The sequence below is a fragment of the Eriocheir sinensis genome, chromosome 37 (assembly GCF_024679095.1).
Source record: "Eriocheir sinensis breed Jianghai 21 chromosome 37, ASM2467909v1, whole genome shotgun sequence".
Taxonomy (NCBI): Eukaryota; Metazoa; Arthropoda; class Malacostraca; order Decapoda; family Varunidae; genus Eriocheir; species Eriocheir sinensis.
In genome coordinates this window covers 6756255-6777585 of record NC_066545.1, presented here as the reverse complement: position 1 = coordinate 6777585, position 21331 = coordinate 6756255, and the positions used below count along the sequence as shown (strand labels likewise).

Sequence of the window (21331 nt, the reverse complement as noted above, 5' to 3'; positions counted from 1 at the left end):
GAGGGTGGAGAGGGAAGGGAAAGATGCTGAATGGGAAGAGAAGGAAAGACGATGGACGGGAAAGGGAAGAGAAGAGAAGAAAATGAGAGGAAAAGTGAGGAAAGGGGAGAAATGAAAGAGGAAGGGGAGGGAAGGGAAGCAAATTGAAGGAAAAGAGGAGGAAAGGGAAGAAAATGAAGAGAGAGAGAGAGAGAGAGAGAGAGAGCAACCACGAAGGGAAGTAAGCTAGTATGTTAGTGTTTCAAGCGGATCTGTCGCAATTTAACACTCGAATCAATAGGGAACGCAGTACTTTCCCGCCACCTCCCTGCCTACCGCCTACTCAAAGCTGCTGCCGGGCGGGGGGGCGGGGGAGGGTAGAGGTGATGGAGGTGGTGGTGGAGGTGGTGGAGGTGGTATGAGCGTGCGTGCGTTGCTGTAGCTCAGTGTAACTTTCCACCAGTGTGTGTGTGTGTGTGTGTGTGTGTGTGTGTGTGCAATCTAGCGTTACGTTGATTAATTGCTGCTATTTTCAATCATTTCTCTACATTCCTACATAACAGATTAAAAATATATTCCAGTAGTTAACAGAATATCAATAGCAAATAATATATGGACTTGGTGACTTTGTTTTTCATTCACTTTATCTATATTTCCTTACTGGCAGCTTCTTTATCTATATGTGCAATCATCGCATTATCATCTCTAGTTTAGTTTAGTCTAGTTTAGTTCAGGTTATCTAGTGTCTCTTCAGCTACATCAGACATCGCATAACATCTCTCCTCTCTCCATGAACATCTGATCGGCTGCCGGTAATGACGAAACATCCCTTGAGTAAACACCGATCATTGTACTTCAGTGAGGCCTTGCTTGTGTGTCTTTGTTAAGGACTGCGTGCCGCTCTACTGTGCCAAATGGGAAAACCTTTGAGATGAAAAATATTAAGTGATCACCGCACGCTCGACCCGATAGATAGATAGGTAGACAGATAAATAGATAAATATATGAAGGAAAGGCAGATAGAAGTCGACAGGTATGCAGAGTAGAAAGTTGAAGACAATAGAAGGTGCAGAGATAAGTTACCAGGAAAAAATATATATATCAACCAGTTTTTACCTTCCATTTGTGTATATTAGCGATTTACACACAAGCAGACGAACACATTGCAGAAAAAATATATACAAACAAAATTTTCCGCTTTATCTGTGTATAGTAGTAATTTACAAACAAACATGCAGACTACCACAATAAAAAAATATATATACGCAAGCAAATTCACTTGTGCACATAAGTAATTTAAAGGCAAACAAGACCAACATATATGCAAACAAATTTTCCGTTTCATCTGTGTATAGTAGCAATTTACAAACAAACATACAGGTTACATCAATGAAAAAATATATATACCCAAGCAAATTCACGTGTGCAAATAAGCAATTTAAAGGCAAACAAGACCAACATACATGCAAACAAATTTTTCGCTTCATCTGTGTATATCAGCATCGCATAAAAAAACAAATTAACAGTGACAAAAGTATATATGGGTAAACAAATTCACGTGTGTATGTAGACTATTTAAAAACAAACAAACAAGAAGACTAACACATTGAAATAAAAAAAAGGTGAGTAAATGAAACTTCAAATTAACTGCCTTCAAAACGATGCGCTATTAAAGAAGGAAGTAGAGTGCAGACGAAGCGAATATATTTACATACTGCCGAGAATAATAGTAATAATAACAGGAATGACATCAGGAGCTTAGGGTCATAATACTACACCCCCCAAAAAAAATATCCCCCCTCCTCCCCACGTATTATTATCCTAAGTAGACGCCATAAATATTCCCTTCTACATTATTCTTAAACTATTCTCAAATCCTCACAATAATCTCCCACTTTCCCTTAATCCAGGTAGATGAATACAGGTGTTTCCTCATCGGCAGACTCCTCACACCTGCCGTAAGAGGACAGGTAAATAGGTACGTGATTAAGGACGATCTCGCAATATATATTACACCTTGAGAGACATTATATTGTATTGTTCTGTTTAGTTCTTGTAATGTTCCCTTATTAAGAGCGTTTATCATTTTTACTGCCACCACCACCGCCACCGACTACTACTACTACTACTACTACTACTACTACTACTACTACTACTACTACTACTATTACTACTACTGCTTTTGTTGCTTGTTACTTCTCTGAAAGAAAAATAAATCTGTAGCAAAGGGAAATTGTCCTTTGCTTTGTTCCTCTCCATTGCAACCATTTCATAAGAGCAGTTTATAAATAGTAATAGCAGGTGGCGTGGAGTTTTTTGTATATTTTATTATTATTATTATTATTATTATTATTATTATTATTATTGTTAGTGGTAATGGTAGTAATAGTAGTAGTAGTAGTAGTAGTAGCAGTAGTGGTAGTGGTAGTTAACACTTCTACCACTATCACAATCATTGCCACTTGTGAAGATGATCCATTCTTCAATCCATTTACTACTCTTTTTGTCACTTCAACCCAACCACTACCCCCCCCCCCCCACTACCCCACCCCACCACTACCCCACCATCACCCCACCCCCACAACTACCCCACCCCACCACTACCCCACCAACACCCCACCCCCGCCACTACCCTACCAACCCCCAACCCCACCACCGCCACGAACACCCGCATTTGGTCCATAGCAACACCTATTTTTCGGGGGACCAGCGACTGTGTTCCCAAGTAATTTCTCTCTCTCTCTCTCTCTCTCTCTCTCTCTCTCTCTCTGTTATGATTGTTAATTCATTCATGATTGATTTATTAATATTTATTTTATTTCATGCGATGTATTCTAATCATATAATTTTATACATTCAAATTTACACTTATCCAATGTTACATACACAAATACATGTAATACCATAATTAAGTATCTCACACACACACACACACACACACACACACACACACACACACACACACACACAGAGTAACTTAATAACAAAATTAAAAGATTATCACGTATCAGACATCAGAAGTCATAATATTATGACAATATAACGGAACAGCAACGCCACCACCACCACCACCACCAGGTAGGACGCGTGGCAATGGTTTTAAATTAGACAAATTCAGATTCAACAAAGACATAGGCAAGAATTGGTTCACCAATAGAGTGGTGGACGAATGGAACAGGCTTGGGGGCCATGTTGTGGGTGCCAATACCGTAGATACATTCAAGAAGAGGTTAGATAAAGCCATGGATGGTGAGGTAAGGTGGGGTTGAGTGTACAGGAGCTGCCTTGTATAGGCCAACCGGTCTCTTGCAGACTCCTTACGTTCTTATGTTATTATGTACTACTACTACTACTACTACTACTACTACTACTACTACTAATAATAATAATAATAATGATAACATGCATAATTATAATCAACTCTCCCTTCAACACCAGTAAGTTATCACACACACACACACACACACACACACGCACGCACGCACGCACACACGACGCATACGCACTTTTCTGCAGTGTACACACGGCACTCGTACGGCTGGCAGCGAGGAGGAGGCTGCTGGGGAGGGAGGAGGAGGAAGAGGAAGGGAGAAGAGGAGGAAGGGAGAGAGGAGAGTGGAGGAGAGGAGGGAATGCTGCGCGGAGGAGGGAGGGTAGCGTATAGGCGAGTGAGAGGAGAAGGAAGGGAGGGGGTGGAGAGGAAGACAGGGAAAGGGAGAGGAAGGGAGGGAAGGGCGCGGCTTGGGTACGAGTTAGGGAAAGTCTTTTTACTTTTTTCTTTATTGTTACCGAAATTAAATAAAGTCTCGCTAACTACGGGAAGAGGGAGTCTGTAGGACCCATTAAGACTGCCCCTGCACGCCCTTACGCCCTTCCCTGCAGCCTGGGACGAAGGATTGGCAGGAGAGGTGAAGGATCGAAGGAGGGAGAAGGGAGAGAGTTTCTGGCTAGGTCGAAATAAGCAGCTTTTGTTTAATTCCCGTTTTCTATGGGAAATCAATGAGAAGGGTGAAGGGGAGGCTTGCCTGTTCGGAGAGAGAGAGAGAGAGAGAGAGAGAGAGAGAGAGAGAGAGAGAGTCCAAGTGGAGGGAAATGGCGTAAGGAAGGAAAATGAAGGGCGGTAGACAGCTTAAACGGCGATGATGGTGATGGTGGTGATGATGGTGATGGTGGTGATGACGCCGTACACACACCATGCATCACCACTGAACATTAAAATATCACCTCCAATGTAAACAAAAAAGTATATAGTTACCCATAAAAAAGAAATTCAACAGCCAGCATCAGAAATAGTGACATAACAAGCCTACTACTTGAATGTATATATATAAACGATACTCGACATTAGTGAGTGACCTCTCTTTTGGCCACTCTTCACTACTCTCTCTTAAAGGAGCAGTGTTGGCCGAGTTATTTGTTTTCATGTTTTTGCCCTACAGCTGCTTCCTCTATTGTAAAAAAAAAAAAAAAGTACGGGAAAAAAAAGTAAAAAAACCCTGCCAGAATCGTAACTTTATGATAATTTGATTCATTAAAAAGTTGGTGATTATAGAATAGAAGAGCATACTATTCCTCCTCCTGCTACTACTACTACTACTACTACTACTACTACTACTACTACTACTACTACTACTACTACTACCCTTGTATCAGCCTGTCATTCACTACCACCACCTACACCACAAGCAAACCACCACCACCACCAGCATCACCACCACCACCACCATCACTACCACCAAACCCCACCACAACCATCATCACCACTACTACCACCATCACCAAACGTTACCATTAATAACATCATCAATCTTCCATATACCATCACTTCGCCACCATTGTTACTTCCCTTCAAAAACACCATTAACACCATGCCTTCCCATTAATCTCTCTCTCTCTCTCTCTCTCTCTCTCTCTCTCTCTCTCTCTCTCTCTCTCTCTCTCTCTCTCTCTTAGGTACACAACACCGATTCTTATATTTTCTGAGTCCTTATCTATCTATCTATCTACCAATCACTCTTTCATCTTCTTCATTTACTTCTTCTTTTACTTTCTCTTCTACCTCTTTTTCTTTTCCTTTTCCTGTTTTTCTTCTTCTTTTACGTCATCTTTTACTTTCTCTTCTACTTCTTTTTCTTTTCCTTTTCCCTGTTCTTCTTCTTCTTCTTCTTCTTCTTATTATTATTATTATTATTATTATTTCAGCGTGACATAGTAATAATGTATGTCCCAAATATGGCGTATGGAAGGGCGCCTCTCGCTTCAGAAACCTCAAAACAAAGATATTGGTTATGCTAAGAGGGGATCACCTTACCCCCTTCATTTTCCTTCCCTTCTTTCCCTTCATTTCCCCCTCACCTTGCTGATTACGCTTCTGCACCACCACCACCACCTCCTCCTCTTCCATCACCCCGTAATCCGTATACTGAAAAGGCCTCAAAACACTAATATTTCTAAGGTTATAAAAGAAACACTCACATCAAAAGTAATGTTAAGAAGGCGTAATTGCTTTGATTCTATACACAGCTCGCATAGAATATTGACTTTCTTCTTTTTTTTCTTTTTTTGGTAAAGCTTTTATGTCCGTTGTATAGCCCATCGTATATATGTGAGCCGAGTGGCGGGCTGTAAAGACGAGGGAGAATTAGCATAGCCTCTCATAAGGTGTTCTTTATATCCTGCTGGCTCGTGTCCCACCTCACTCGCTCCTCCCGTTTCGCCAAGTCTATATAAAACTAATGGCCTGAATAGGGCTTATAACAGGCTCCTTTTTTTTTTACCCTGTTGAGAGGATGCCATTTTCTATTCATATTAGGGTAAAAGTGCTTCTACTACTGCTACTTCTACTGCTACTACTACTACTACTACTACTACTACTACTACTACTACTACCGTCGCTGCCGTTGCTACTATTACTGATAGTTTCTCTTTTTTTTCTTAACTGCTTATCCAACTATAGAGACTGAATGACTGTGGTGTCCTTTAGTTTACCTATTGCGTGTTTGATGGTTGTTACACCTATTGAGTGTTGGATGGTAACCTTCAACGTGTTGGATGGCTACCGACTTCGCACTGGATGATAAACTATCCGCCTTGTTGAAAATTGACCGTATATAAACTATAGCACAACCTCACCTCAACCTAAAGGAGAGGAATATAGTAAGTTAGTGACGCCAACAAGATTGAGCACTTGGTAACAAGCCACTCCATGTTGTAAAAGTACAATTATAATTGGAACGATGAGCACTAGAGTCGCTATAAACACTAAATTTTACACTCACCGAGAGATGAATGGTGTCATGTCGTGGGGATCCGTACACCGGTGTGCCCGAAGGCTCCTCGGGGGCCATGAAGCAGCTTCGGGGTCTCGATCGGCAAACCAAACGAAACACACGAATCGTCCAACACTGTACTTTCGTTTTACAAATTTCACAGTCTGCGGTTATGATTGAGTTTGTGGCAAACACACGAACTGAATAAATATCTCACTTTCTCAGGAAAATTGTGGAAGAATTCCAGAACACCCACACCACGGTCCACTCCTGGCGGGGCGGCGAAAAAAATGACCTTCCCAGCTGACGAATTTGATGGCGTATTGATACACGCCCAATAATACCAAGCAGCGCCATGTATAATTCTAGAATACAAATACCTATGTCATTATTAGCTCATATATAATGGATAAATGATGTAGTGTGAATAAAGGCCGTTTTACGTCCTACATTGTACTAATACTTGAATGTTGTAGATATTATTGAACTAGATTTTGTGGCGTCTCACAAAGATGTGAGGCTCATTCTTCCAAGTAACGACCAGTAACAATTCGTATACTTAATAATGTTTCTTCAATGATAAGACTAACAAAGGGAGCTCTTTCAGTTTGATTTATATTGTAAGCTGCCGCCTTTCATGTGTTTGAAGACACCATTAACGTAACCTTACTATTAACTACAACCAAAACAGTCATCATATTTATGTATTCAATTTAGTCATATATGCTTCCCCTTTAGAGAATTTCTATCCTACAAATTGAGCTCCTTTTTTGATTTTTACCATAAGTTGCCGCCTGCCATTTGTTTGAAGATACCCTGAACCTACCCTAACTATTGCCCAAACTTCCTCAGAGACAGATTTTGGAAGGAGGAGAGAACATGACTTTTTGTGATATATGTGTAGGAAAGAAAGTGAAGATCTGAAGCACTCCCTTGTGTGGTCCACAGCCAGTAAGGAAAAGCCAAGAGTGTAATTAAAAGACGGCAAGTTTAAGAGAACACTCAGAGCAACAATCTCAGCAGAACTGGGCCAAAATTAATCAGCAATTTTCCTCCATACCCGAAAGACATGTCAGCCTGCAATGTGGAAACTTTCAAGAGAGAGCTAGATTGAAAATTGCAGAAGATTGACGACACACCTCCACCACCCTCAAACCAAACTCTGCGGGTCGAACATTGTTGGGGAGTACTTGCTCGAAAATAAAAATACTGAAGAAACAAAAATAACAACACATAAATTTTGGACGATAATAGAAACGAAAACTCCTGAGAAAGAAGAAAATAACGTAAGTGAGAAGTGAAAAAAAATAATAAAACGAACAAACACACACAAACAAATAAACTAACTAACAAACAAACAAACACACAAACATACAAACAAATCAATAAATAAATAAACAAACAAAAAACGTCAAGGAGTGCCGTTGCAAAGGCGAAACTCGTGCCGCTGAGGTGATGTAAACAAACGCCCTTCACGACGCGCCGGGGAGGAGCAGCCGCGAGCACAGGTTAGGTAGTAGTAGTGTCCCAGGCCGTTACACACCTCTCACAGCAACAACGACGATAATATCACGAGCTGCCAACCGGTCACCTTCGATCCCACTCAGGACAATGTTAAAATAGGCGCGGGTGTCTCCTCACTAACTCAACCTGATCTATTACACCACAAATATTGATTTTAGACACCACAAATATTGATTTAGACACCACAAATATTGATTTAAGTTCCGAATACAACATAGATGGCTACAGACTCTTCAACAAAGATCGTGTAAACCGTAGAGGCGGTGGCGTCGCCCTTTATGTCAAAAGCTATTTGCAACCCACTGACAAAACACCGGGAAACAGTAACGTTGAACATTTGTGCGTACGAGTAAACATTGCAAAAGTCAACTTAAATATATCTGTCACCTACAGACCTCCCGGGCAATCACTCGGTGACGACCTTGAAATGTACAGCGTCTTAAGGCAGTCACTTAATAACAGCGACTCACTGATATTAGGAGACTTTAACCTCCCCCATATCGACTGGGCGACACTGTCAGGTACAGAAGGCGAGTCACATAGAATGATCGAATTTCTAGAAGAAAATTATCTAAGCCAAATGGTTTCTGAGCCAACTCGACAAAATAATATACTCGACCTTGTTATAACAACCCAAGATAACCTAGTCAGTAGTGTCACGGTAGGAGAACACCGTTCTTGCGATCATAAATTAGTTAAAGCTCAATCATCAGTGACTGAAAATAAAGTAAAGGTGCCCAATTTCAAAAGAGCTAACAAAACTAACAGAAATACAACTATCAGATGGAGGAAGCCTGGCTGCCTTAAAATCACTTACTCACTCAGCAGAACACATTCATTAACACTAATAAAGCCCACCGTGGTTTAATAGCGAAATTAAACAATCAGTCAATGAGAGAAAATTGTTTTACAGGTTAAAGAAAGAACAAAAGCCCGAAAACATTAGACTTTATAATGATGCCAGGCAAAAGACTAGTAGGTCAGGCAAAGCGAAGAAAATATTGCAGCCAACTGTAAAATAATCCCAAATCTTTCTTCAGTTACATAAACAACAGAAAGGCGATCAAAAGTGGTATTGGACCTTTAACAAACAGCGACGGTGCACTAGTGACTGACAGCCAACACATTGCAAACCTCTTAAACAATTACTTTTCCTCGGTGTTTAATACTAACAGTCTTCCTCTCGCTACCACCAACACCAGTACTATTGTAAATCTCGAGCATGCATTGCCTAATTTTGAAATAACAACCGATGAAGTCCTTAAAGCTCTCCATTCACTTAAAACAAATAAAAGTCCTGGACCTGACAAAGTATATCCAACTCTGCTGAAAGAAACAAAGAGCGAAATACTCTCCTCCCTCACAACCGTATTCAATATGTCCTTGCGACAAGGCATCGTCCCTTCAGATTGGAAAATGGCTAACGTGACACCGATTTTCAAGAACGGAGACGAAAAAGTACCAGGTATTTACATGCCCATTAGTCTAACTTCGGTTGTAGGTAAGCTACTTGAGGGCATAATTAGAGACAAAATTGTGAATTACCTTGAAAGCCACTCATTGATTGGGGACTCACATCATGGCTTCCAAACAAAAGATCCTGCCTATCGAACCTATTAACCTTTATAACGACCTCTTCACTGTTTATGACGTAACCAAATCACTGGACGTAGTCTATCTTGATTTCAAGCGTTTGATAAAGTCCCGCATCATAAATTACTTTACAAATTAAAGCAAATAGGTATTGACGGTCAAGTAAACCAATGGATCGCGAATTGGTTGAGCAACAGACAACAAAGAGTAGTGATTTTAACTCAGAGTGGGCGCCTGTCACTAGTGGCGTCCTCAGGGCTCGGTCCTTGGCCCAGTGCTCTTCATTATTTACATCAACGACGTGGATGTTGGACTCAATAACCGCATTAGTAAATTTGCAGACGACACAAAGATTGGCAACTCGGTTCTCACTGACGAAGACAGGCAAAGCCTCCAAGAGGATTTGCACAAAATTTCAGCTTGGTCGGATAGATGGGAGATGCCCTTTAACGTAGACAAGTGCCAGGTCCTTCAAGTTGGAACGAGGACTAAGAAGTTCGATGCGAAATGCGTGTTAAACTCAAAAGCGTTCAATGCGTCAAAGACTTGGGGGTCAAAATCGCGTCAAACCTCAAATTCTCACAGCAATGCATCGATGCAGCAAATAAAGCGAACAGAATGTTGGGCTTCATTAAAAGAAACTTTGTATTCAAGAATATAGATGTAATTCTCCAGCTCTACAACAGTTTAGTCAGAGCCCACTTGTAATATGAGGTACAGTTTTGGTCTCCCCACCATGCAAAGGATATTGCTAAATTTGAAGGTGTTCAGCGTCAAATGATCCTTCCTTGCGCAACAAATCCTACGAAGAAAGGCTTTCTACCCTTAACATGTTCTCTCTTGAGAAACGTCGCCTCCGAGGAAAACTGATCGAATGTTTTAAAATACTTAATGGTTTCACGAATGTAGACAGATCAACATTGTTTATGATAGATGACACTTCGAGGAACAATGGCGTAAAACTCAGATGTAGACAAGTAAATTCATACTGCACCAAATTTTTCTTCACCAGAATGGAATAAGCTTCCACCGTCAGTGGTCCAGTGTAACACGATTGACTCCTTCAAAAATAAGCTCGACCGTCACTTCCTTCAACTTAATATCAACTAGAGTAGAAATGCAACGTTTTGGAGTCTTCTGATTAATGTAAAATCACTTAGGTTTAAGGACAGACCACCAAGTCTGGACCATGGGGTCTGTGTGGTCTGATTTTCTATGTAAATCTATATATTGTTTTGAACCACGCAGCACTGACGCCTATCCTAACCTGTTGTTTTGAACCACCCAACACTGACCTAACCTAAAGGATAGTACGTAACCCATCTGGATCTGGATCTGGATAATACTGCGCAGGGCACCTTTCAGGTGCATTACACCCATGTACTAAGGATATTACTCCAGAATTACACCCAACTCTCCATTGGCTGATACTATTACTTTCTGATAGACTTTGATGTCCTATCAGTAAATCTTAAAAATAGCAGCTCCTAGCAGGTGCGCATTTAGGGCACGGTGCGGTGTTAATTACAACATTTCTAGCGCGTTAAATGGGGTTTTGACCAGCGGACAGGTGTGTTTATGTAAAAAGGGGTGTATTTTTCCATGCTGGCCTTACAATTTCTTCTAACTCGATGGGCAGTGAGACTGCGAGCTCCGGGGTGAAGAAAGGGAATAGCCCGCGCGGAAAAATACACCCCTTGTGACATAAACACGCCTGTCCGCTTGTCAAAACCCCATCGTATGTGCTAGAAATGTTGTAATTACCACCACACCGTGCCCTAAATGTACACCCGCTAGGAGCCGCTGTTCTTAAGATTTACCGTCCTATCCATTGCTGAAAACCATTGCTGTCATCAATTAGCCTACTCGTTTCTGATTGTTATTTTAAGAAAATGCTGTGTGATGGCATGTGCGATTGGTGGTGGGAGTTGGTTTTCATGAATTGGGTGTAATTCAGAAAGGCTGAAATACAGTATTTCCCTAAATCTGTAACCTATAAGTATTTGTAACCTGTTGGTAATTAAGCCCAGCTTGTAGTGGAAAAAAGTTGCACAGTTGGCATTTAAGTAGTCAGTTGGCATTGAAATAATAAGTGTAAACATGATGCATGTGATTCATGAAAGATCTTAGCTTTAACTGTTACATAAATACAGTAATACCTTGGTCAATGAGCGCCTTACTTTATGAGTGTTTTGATTCACGAGCAAAAAAATCACTAAAAATGCTGTGGATTACGAGTGGTGACTTAATGTACAAGCATCCTGTTTGTACAAGTATAAGATGTGAGCGTGGGTTCCTTTTGTTCGCCACATGACGATAGCACTCAGAGCGGAAAACAATGGGATGGGGTCTCAGTCTGCATTGTACACCCACAGAGATAGAACCCACGCGCTCGTGTCTGTTTACATTTGTGGTCTAGTGTGCGATCTTTGTATTTTCAGCACTACAGTGTGCGCTTGTTTTGGTTTAGCCTATGAGGTTTTTGGTGTGTGAGCAAAATTGTGGAATGAATTAAGCTCGTAAACCAAGGTATGACTGTACACTCAGTTTCTGTTACTAATACTTTTACTCTTTTGGTGTACTACATATGGTTCATGACTCAAATTACATAAAATTGTTTGTACATTCAGCTTAATGTTTTTATTAAGTCACTTCAAAATCCAAATTAATTATCAGTACCCTTTTAGTTTTTCTCTGGGGTTAGGTTGTATTATCTGCTGGAGTCATGATACTTGTTTGGTGGGATCAGGTAACTAAAAAATCAAGGACAGACCTAATCTCAGTAATAACCAGTCATACACTATATACATTACAAGCCACTCCCTAAGCTGCTATTAGAGAGACTTTGGACAATTAACCATCAAATACTGTTTATATGAAAAGTTAAAGATTTATTAATACTAACAGTTCTTTTTTCAACAGATTATGGTGTTGAGACAAAATGAGGACAGCTGTCATGAGGTGTGCTAAGGTCCAGCAAAGTCTCCTGAAGGTTCTATCACAACAAACATATTCGTGCCTGAGAACATTATGTACAAGTGTTGGAAACCTGAACAAAAAGCTCCTGAAACCTAAACTCAACTATGAGTACCTGTGTAACCCTGAGAACACACATTACATCGAGAATCTTGTGAGGCACAGGAAAAACATCGGCTGCATACATAAAGTTCTTGACCTGAATAATAAACTCAGGTTGGCACATGAGAACTCTGAGGAATATCAAAAGCTGGAGCAAGAACTGGAGGAGGAGGCACTAAAGATCCCTAATGATGCCAGTCCACACCTTTGGGAGTATGGAGAGGAGCCTAAAGTTCTTGAGTATGTTAACCCCAAGCCAGAGTTCTCGTTCCCCCCTCAAGAGTTCAGTCAGCTGGCCCACCGGCTGGACATCCTCAGAACGGAGAACCTGGGGAACATAACAGGAACGCGGAGCTACTTTTTCAAGGGAGCGCTGGCTGATTTGGAGCATGCCCTAATTAGGTAAGGTTGCTTTTTTTCTTTCTCTCTCCCTAATGGTATTATTAATATTATTATCATCATTATACGAGACAAAACAGGTAGAGAAGGAGGGGTGTGGACACTATATGCTGCCTGTTCAGAAGCTCCCAAACACCTGAGATGATTAGAAAGAGAAAATAAAAGTGAAAGTGATGAGAGAGAAGGAGAAAGAGGGTGAGCAGATTATGGTGGAGCATAAAGATTAAGAAACAGAGTGGAAGACCTGGTTCATCATCCACCAGGGAAGGGAGGGTGGGGACTCCCAGAAAGACCAGGTGCATGGCTTGGCTGTGAGTCTGAATCCACACTCTAGAAGTAGATGATCATCATCTAGCAAACTCATTCACCCATTGACAGGTCATATATTTCATCCTGCTGGGTGTCTAGTCACCCTCCTCACTGGATAGCCCACTTGGGGAGCCAGTTTAGTTGCCGACAGTCAGACCATGCAACAAGCCGTACTGTATTACATGGTACCAGTAGTAGTATTTCAAAACACTAGCCTGACCCCTAAAGCATATGTAAACCTTTTGTTTTTAAAGAATAAACTAATTTTCCTCCTTTTTAAATCCTAGTTCACACAAACAGATTTCCCATATCCATTTTCATGTCATTCAGAAACCTCTAAACTACCTCTCTCCCTACCCCACCACTCAGGTACACTGTGTCACGCCTGCTGAGGGAAGGCTTTACTTTGATGTCTGTCCCTGATCTGCTCTACTCGGACATCATCGAGGGCTGTGGCATGAACACCAAGGGAGAACACTCACAGGTATACAGTCAGTTGAGGAAATGTAGCCCACTCCAGAACATGAAGAGGGAGAGCTGGGAAGGGGAGTTGTCAGTTTTAAACAAAGAAGGTATATAACTGTGGACTGTTTACAAGTCTGTCAACATATGGCAGCTCCTAAAAACCAGTTTTTCATCATATATCTTCTCTGTCTGTGTATCTATCTAATCTCCATAAGACTTTCAATCATATTTGCATCAAGTACACAATTGTCTGATTTGTTCTGATCCTCTGTTTCTCAATCTATAAGTCAGTTTTTGCCCATTTCCTTGACCTTGGTTTATTTAGTACTCAAAGTTGCGAAAAGGGAGTGAGGAAGCAGGAAGGATTGAAGCCAGGTCTGGGCATTCCCTTGAGTCACTTTTGGGGTGACCAAGGCCTATCTAAACCAACCCTTCTATAACCCTCCCCTCCTTCCTGTCTCTTCATTCATTATTTGTTCCAAATATCCTCCCCATACCTACCTTACTATCTTTCACATGTATGCCATCATTCCCCTTCACCTTTCCAATTTCTGTTCTTTCATCTGCTTCACTGATTTTCATTTTTTTCATTAAACCTTTTACTGTCATACAAATAATCTTCATTAATTCTCTTCCTGGTGAAGAAGACTTAGAAAATTTGTATAATTGTGTATGCATATCCTTACAAATAGGTATATATGTATGCACTGTGACTGTATATTTTCTTCCTACTAACTACAGATGTAAAAAGAAAAGAGAAAAATAATCATGGATAAATAAATATATTACCCTCATTTTCAGGTCTACCACATCGTGGGTCCCAATGAGGGTGTGTGTCTGGCAGGGACGGCTGAGATGTCGCTTGGCGGCTACCTGCGGGGAAGGCAGCTCGAGGCTAAGGAGCTGCCCCTGAGACTGGCGGCCGTGTCCAGGTGCTACCGGGCTGAGGGCTCAGGCCACACTGAGGAGAGGGGGATATTCAGGTGTGTGGAGGAAGGTGGAGGATGGAGGGGCTGAGTGTAGGGTGGAGAAGAGGGATATACAAGTGTGTGTGAAAGGGTGGAGGAGGGAGTGGCTGAAGGTGGAGGAGAGGGAGCATATTCAGGTGTGTGTGGGAGAGTAAAGGAGGTAGGGTGCAGGGTGGAGGAAAAGGGAATATACTTGTGGGTGTGGGAGGGTGGAGGAGAGGTAGCATATACAGGTGGGTGTGGAAAAGTAAAGAAATCCTGAGTTAAGGCCTAAGGGTGAAGGAAAGGAGGTGGAAGAGAAGGGCTAAGTCAAGCTTGTGATTGCCCATCATCATCTTATTCCATAAGTAAACGAAGGGAGGAGAAGCTTAAGTGAGGAGTGAAGAGGAAATAATAATAGGTTAAGGGCATGGGAAGAAGGCATGAATGCAAAAGAGGATGGGGGTGAAGTGAAAGGTGAAATTATTTTACTCATCCACCCACTTCATCCCACAGGGTCCATGCATTCACTAAGGTGGAGATGTTTGGGGTGACGGCGGCAGACGCTGGCGAGGAGAGTCATGAACTCTACTCAGAGATGGTGTGTCTGCAGAAGGAACTGTACTCCAAGCTGGGACTCCATTTTCAGGTGAGAAGGAAGATGTGGTAGGGAAAAGATGCCTTGAGTAGATGCTGTAGTGGACCCTTCATGTACTCAATCAGTCAATGGGGAGATATTTCAGGAGGTTGTGTTGCTTTGTTCTTCCTACCAAGCCATTCCTGGGAACCCCCAAGCAAGGCTCCATGCCGGCACTTTGCCCTTACCAACTACCTCCAGCAGGATGCATAGACTTGCTCAAGCTATAAGCTTTATTGATGCCCTTGGCTTCCTTCTTACAGGATTGTCTGTTTTCAGTTACAACTTGGTGAGCAAATTTGACTTATGGTTAGTGTACCACATGCCCAGCTGTCCATGTAGCCAGAGTTGTTTTATACACAGTATGTAGGTTATAGGCCTATATTCAGTCTCACATAATAATTGCCGATTTGACATGAAGTTATTCCAGTGATATCCCGTGATTCTGTGTAGGCAATTATTGCCAAAGGTATTAGTTCATCTCTAAGTTACTATTTAGTGTCCATGTCTCAGTCATAGAGAATGACAGTGAGCACACAAGTGACTTGAATATCCTGATCTCTGTTGTTCTGCACAGGTATTGAAAATGCTATATACATGTGCTAAACAAGTCCATAACACCATCGACCAAGCCAATCTGCTGTAAGACTTCTTGACAAGACCTTCCATTGTTTTGCCATACACCACCAAGGTCTGAGCAATTTTCTAAGATCTCGATGTCCTTGCCACACTCATGAACAGTACTGTACTCTTTCATTCATAGGAGACCTGGAATCCCAAAGACTTCATTTCATGCAGTACCTAGAGAGCCATCACTAGAATTTGCAATGACTTGGTGACGATTACTGTATTATCAGCAAAAACAAGGTCAATGACCCTGGTATCATCAGTAGATGCTCTTCAGTGACTCTGGTCCACAACAATTCTCAGTCCATGCAAGTGTTGAGAAGTGACGTGGCAAAGACACACTCCTGCCTCACTTGTATTCACAGGATATGCCCCCTGCCCCCCAGCACTTAACTGCACTCTCAGTCCCAGAATACTGTCTAATCAACTGACTAACAGTACTTGCAGGAGACCCCAGAGTGCTTCATGCTGCACTGAATCAAATTACTTAATGTGATCAACATAGGCTGCAAGCATTGCCTTTCAAAACTCACATCATTCACATCACTAACAGCTTTCCTCATTCTTTCATCTTTAGTTATGTAAATTATCAGATTCTTTTGCTCCTCCCTGTCAACTCTTCATGAGTAGCTGTGGCTCACTTTATGCCGAGAAAAGTGTTAGCCACGATCAGACCTATTTCTGTACACCTGTCCACTAGGTAAATAACAACCATTTTAATTCACTCCACATACACTCTACTTTCCCACCACATTACCAATCTGTACATTACCTAATCTTGCATTCATATAATTCCTGCTTTCATAATTTATTTTCATCACTTGTAGGTGTTACAGCAATAATATTAATGTAACTGGCAAAACACTCATAACCGTCGTGTTCTCAGGTGTTGGACATGTACACGATAACCTTTAACACCTAGGAGAAAATGTGTATTCGGCCCATATTCTCAGATGCTTTCAGCTTTCACAACAAATATTTTTAAAGGCCACAAAGGAGATGAGTTGGGTTCTTATGAGTGTTTTTCACATTCATGGTGCAGAGGCCTTGTTAAATTATCACTAAGCTGATAAAACTACCCAGGGAAATGCCCACAACCCCAACAAAAGCTTTACCAAATGTGGGAGTGTACACCCCACAGTGTTTGAAAATACTGACTTAAGTTACAGTAATAATGGGACAGGCATATACAAACACCCATCCCAGCTATGACATTCCCAGGTGTTAAACATATACAGTGATCTCTGAATGTGGTTGTTCTACTGTTTGCTTTAGGGGAGCAGTGACAGCAGGCTTTTTCTGTCTTTTTTTTCCCTTGAGCTGCCTTCTTTGCTGTAAAAATAAGAGAAGGAAAGTACATAATATTGATAGTAACGATAGAACTGGTATATAAATTTGACCCTCCATACTTAATATGTAAATCTCCATTCCTATGTGTAGCCTTCCTATCCTATGCAGAACCCTCCATTCCTATACCTATCCCTCCATTCCTAGGTGTTGGACATGCCCCTCCACGACCTCGGTGCCCCGGCCTACACCAAGACAGACATGGAGGCGTGGATGCCCGGCCGGAAGATGTACGGAGAGATCTCGTCTGCCTCAAACTGCACCGACTTCCAGGCGGCTCGGCTCAACATAACCTACAAGGACACGGCTGGCAGGGAGAGGTGAGGGCGGGGTGTGTGGTGTGTTGGAGGCTAGATTTAACTCACTATTGTTGAATGTGGGAGTAATCTTGTGCATATATATGGAAGAAAGATATCTCAGGAGAAGTGTGAGTGATGACTGATGAATGTGTTGATTCTTAAGTACACCACCTGATCAATTTTTTACTTTTTCTTGTGTGGTTTAGGAGATATGAATGGAAATGTCACAAATAGTATGGTGGAGGTGGTAAGAGTTGCAGAATGAAACATAATGTACAGTATTCAGTATGGGCAAAAGGACGTTAGTGAGGAGGAAGAACTGATCAGCTTGGAAGATGAAGAAATGAACAATTTGGAAGAACTGAGTATTAGTAAAGTACCAGGAAAAGATGGAAAATGGCAAAATAGGAAGAGGAATTAGTGTAGAGTAAGTAGATAAAAGAGAGTATGAATGGGATGGAGTGCCGTTGATAAATAGTATTATCAAGAATAGCAACCTCCCACACCCCTTGAAGAAAAAGGTGTAGAGTCAGTGTATCCTGCCAGTCCTAAAGTAACTCAGAACCTTTGCACCTCAAAAAAGATTAGAGAAAAAGCTAAGGAGTACAGCAATGAATAGAGATAAAAATGGTGCAAAAAGTAAGGAGACAGGAAGCACCCATTATGGATTAGGGAACTGACAATATTATATCGACAGTTCAATAAAAAGAAGAGGATGTGAGTAGGTCATGTGTAGAACAAAGAATAGAATAATATAGTCATAGAGTTGCAACCATGAATTGTAAAGTCAGAGAATCACATGAGCATATGAAATTAGAACCTTTGTGAGGGCAGGACGGAATATTCTTACATCGGACAGAGGGATGAGGAGACTGTTGGGATTGGCCTTTGTCCTACAGGGTCTAACATGAGGCATCGAGAACAGAAAGAATGAACTCGCTAGAAGTAAGCTTTAAGAAAATTCCATATATAAATTCACTTCCCCATTCCAGGGCAGGGAAGGCAGATAAACTTGCCTTCTTTACTTGCTCTTTTTGCTAACAAAGTGGGGAACTCACCATCTCTTGACTCAGAAGAAGTTAGTACACTTATGGTGGTACCTAAAATTTCATTTTCTTTTGGTGGTGAGTTCGCCCTTTCTGTTCTAGCTACCTCATGTGCTGCTGCTGCTGCTGCTGCTAATAATGAAGATGAATAGCAATATCAATATTTTCACTGTGTCTTGCCTTTGTAGCACATTAACATGAAAAGGGAAACAGCAGTGAAGGGCAGACAGGTAGCAGGTGCATTGGAGAGAGTTATGAAGGGAAGAGGTGTGAGCATGGGAATAAGGAACAGTATTATCTTGCCAACTCTGTCGTATGCATCAGAAACGTGGACATGGAACGCAGCACAGCAATCAAGAATACATGCAGTGGAAATGAGTTATATAAGAGGTACATGTGGTGTTTCAGGATATGATGGAGAAAGTAATGAAAGTGTGTATGAGAGGTTTGGTATGGGTGTGACAGCAAAAGGAGTGGAGTGTGGAGTGGTCGAATGGGTGAAGCGTGGTGCATTGAGATGGTTTGGACACATGATGAGAATGGGGGAGAATGAATTTGTGAAGAGTGTGTATGAGGGAAGGATTGAGGGAGGGGGTGTCAGGGGAAAACCACTTGTGAAGTAGATGAATAGGGTGAGTGAGTATTGGAGCGAGAGAGTTGGAAGTAGTAGGATTGAGTGTGCTGAGAGGGAGTGGCAGAACAGGGAGAGAAGGAGACACTTCTGCTGCTGCCACCCCCTGGAGGGAAGTTCCTGTGAGGGAGCAGGGCATCAGAGATATAGATAGCTAGATAGATAACATGAATGCTTCCTCTCCCCAACAGGTTGGCACACACAGTCAATGGCACGGCCTGTGCAGTGCCGCGGCTCATCATCGCCCTCTGTGAGACCTTCCAGGAGGCGGAGGGCACCATTTCCCTGCCACCAGCCCTCCACGCTTACCTCTCTGGCCCCCCCAAGATCACCCCTCCCGCCAATCCTGTCCGCACCACCTGGCTTAGGAACAAGGCCTTTCAGGGGCCCATTGTGCCAGCAGGAGCAGGCTCTTGATGGTACTGTGCTTTAGCTGCTCTAAGGCATGGATGTTGTGCTGTGTGCGATTATGGAAAGGACAGTTTTTGTTGGGTACCTGCCTTCATGAGGAGGCTTGTGAACCAGAGTGTGTCACATTCCTTAACAAATGTTGTGTGACAGCAGCATGAGAGTCAGTCCTCATCATTATCTGCTGCAGCATCCCTTTATAAATTAAAGCAATAAAGTATGAACTTGCTTTGCTTGCTTGCTCAAGAAATTAAAAAAGAATGGAGAAATATGTAAATGTAAATATAACAAAACAATTGTGACAAATGTAAATAAAGTTATTCAATGAACCAAATTTCCTTTAGATATCTTTTAAACTTACACAAGAAATAAGCTCACAATTTTCTTCATAAGATATGAGTCATCAATAGACTCTGAATGATAGTTTACTAGAAACACTGCCATCAGCGTATGTATATCACTCATCCCATCTCTTGGATGGAAGATACAGAGTGAAGTTTTATTTGTCACTGGGCTGCTGAGCCACCTTTCCCATTTCTCTCACAGCCACACTGCTGGTCCACATGTTATACTGAATGTTTTGGGTAGTATGGAACAACTGGCTAATCTCATCCAGCAAACCAGGTATATATACTATCATTTCAAGTTATAAATTATCAAACTTATCTGAACTACTCAAACAGATGGCTACATTGGAGGTACTGTTATAAGATATGCAATGTATTTGCCTTGATAAAATTTATACATACAAGCATTCCCAAGTGAAAAGCAATAAGTCAAACCATTGCTATCTAAATTGATAACTGAAAGGGGTGAGTTTTGATGCAGATACTTGACATGGGACTGAGAAGAATTGTGACAAATAACTGGGTAGTTCTGACGCGCAAAGTTAGAACCTTCCGCACCCCCCTCTCACACACGACTGTCATCTCCCAGTCGCTATTCCTGTTTCCGTGCCCGCGCCCCGCCCACCTGTCGCCCGCTTTCCTCACCAGGGGCAAAACACTTCCCTTATATTTACTTCTCCATTTATCTATTATTCATTTGTGTATTTACTCATGGTGGAGGAAGACGACCTGTATGAAATTTATCTATTATTATTGACCTGTTTGAAATTTATCTATTCATTTATCTATTTAAGCATGGTGGAAGATGACGTGACATGTATGAAATGATTAGTATGAATAAGTATCGTTGAAGAAAGAGGAACAGGAAGAGAATTTGCTTATTGAAGATTAATGAACAGTTTCACGCGTTTTTGGGCACTATAATTACGAGGATTTGTGTGTTTATGTATTAAGTTCAGGGTCACTAAATCGGCCTTCTCCTTTCTTATGGTAGTTTTCTTTACATATTATTTTTAAATGAATAACTACTTGATCGCTATCCAAACGAGCTGAAATATATGTCAAAGAAATCTACCTCTGACCATATTTATACGTTTGTTAGTAAGTGTGGGGAATAGAAAACAACAAAAACAACAAAAATACATATTAACCCCAGAAAGAAAGGTGATAACAATAAAAAATAACAAACAATAGCTACACGAAATCAAGAAAGTAGACAGCGAGTAAGTGATCTCAACATAGCATCATTCTTTACATCATTAAAGTCACACGTTCTGACAAACCTTTCCTATAGGGGATTATAAAGAACCTCCACATAACATTCTCATCTCCTTAACATCAAGACGTGTAAGTATACCAAAGAACGTGAGAGTTAGAAAACGGGGAGAAAGTTGCGTCTGTCTAACTCTCCCGCGTCTGGTCGTTG

At 41.5% G+C, this 21331-nt stretch overlaps 1 protein-coding gene across 2 annotated transcripts; it reads left to right on the top strand.

The window, feature by feature from the left end:
• Positions 1–7670: 7670 nt before the first annotated feature.
• On the top strand, positions 7671–19908 carry LOC127008137 (serine--tRNA ligase, mitochondrial-like). Of its 2 annotated transcripts, none has more exons than XM_050879782.1 (7): positions 7671–7756; positions 12288–12845; positions 13521–13635; positions 14418–14599; positions 15080–15212; positions 17322–17494; positions 19342–19907. In XM_050879782.1, the coding sequence occupies exons 2-7, from the start codon at positions 12307–12309 to the stop codon at positions 19565–19567; spliced, it is 1368 nt and encodes a 455-aa protein (XP_050735739.1). In that variant the 5' UTR covers positions 7671–7756; positions 12288–12306; the 3' UTR covers positions 19568–19907. The 2 variants fall into 2 exon arrangements, with proteins under 2 accessions (XP_050735739.1, XP_050735738.1); XM_050879781.1 differs by lacking the exon at positions 7671–7756 and adding an exon at positions 11168–11894 and having other exon boundaries at positions 19342–19908.
• Positions 19909–21331: the final 1423 nt, after the last annotated feature.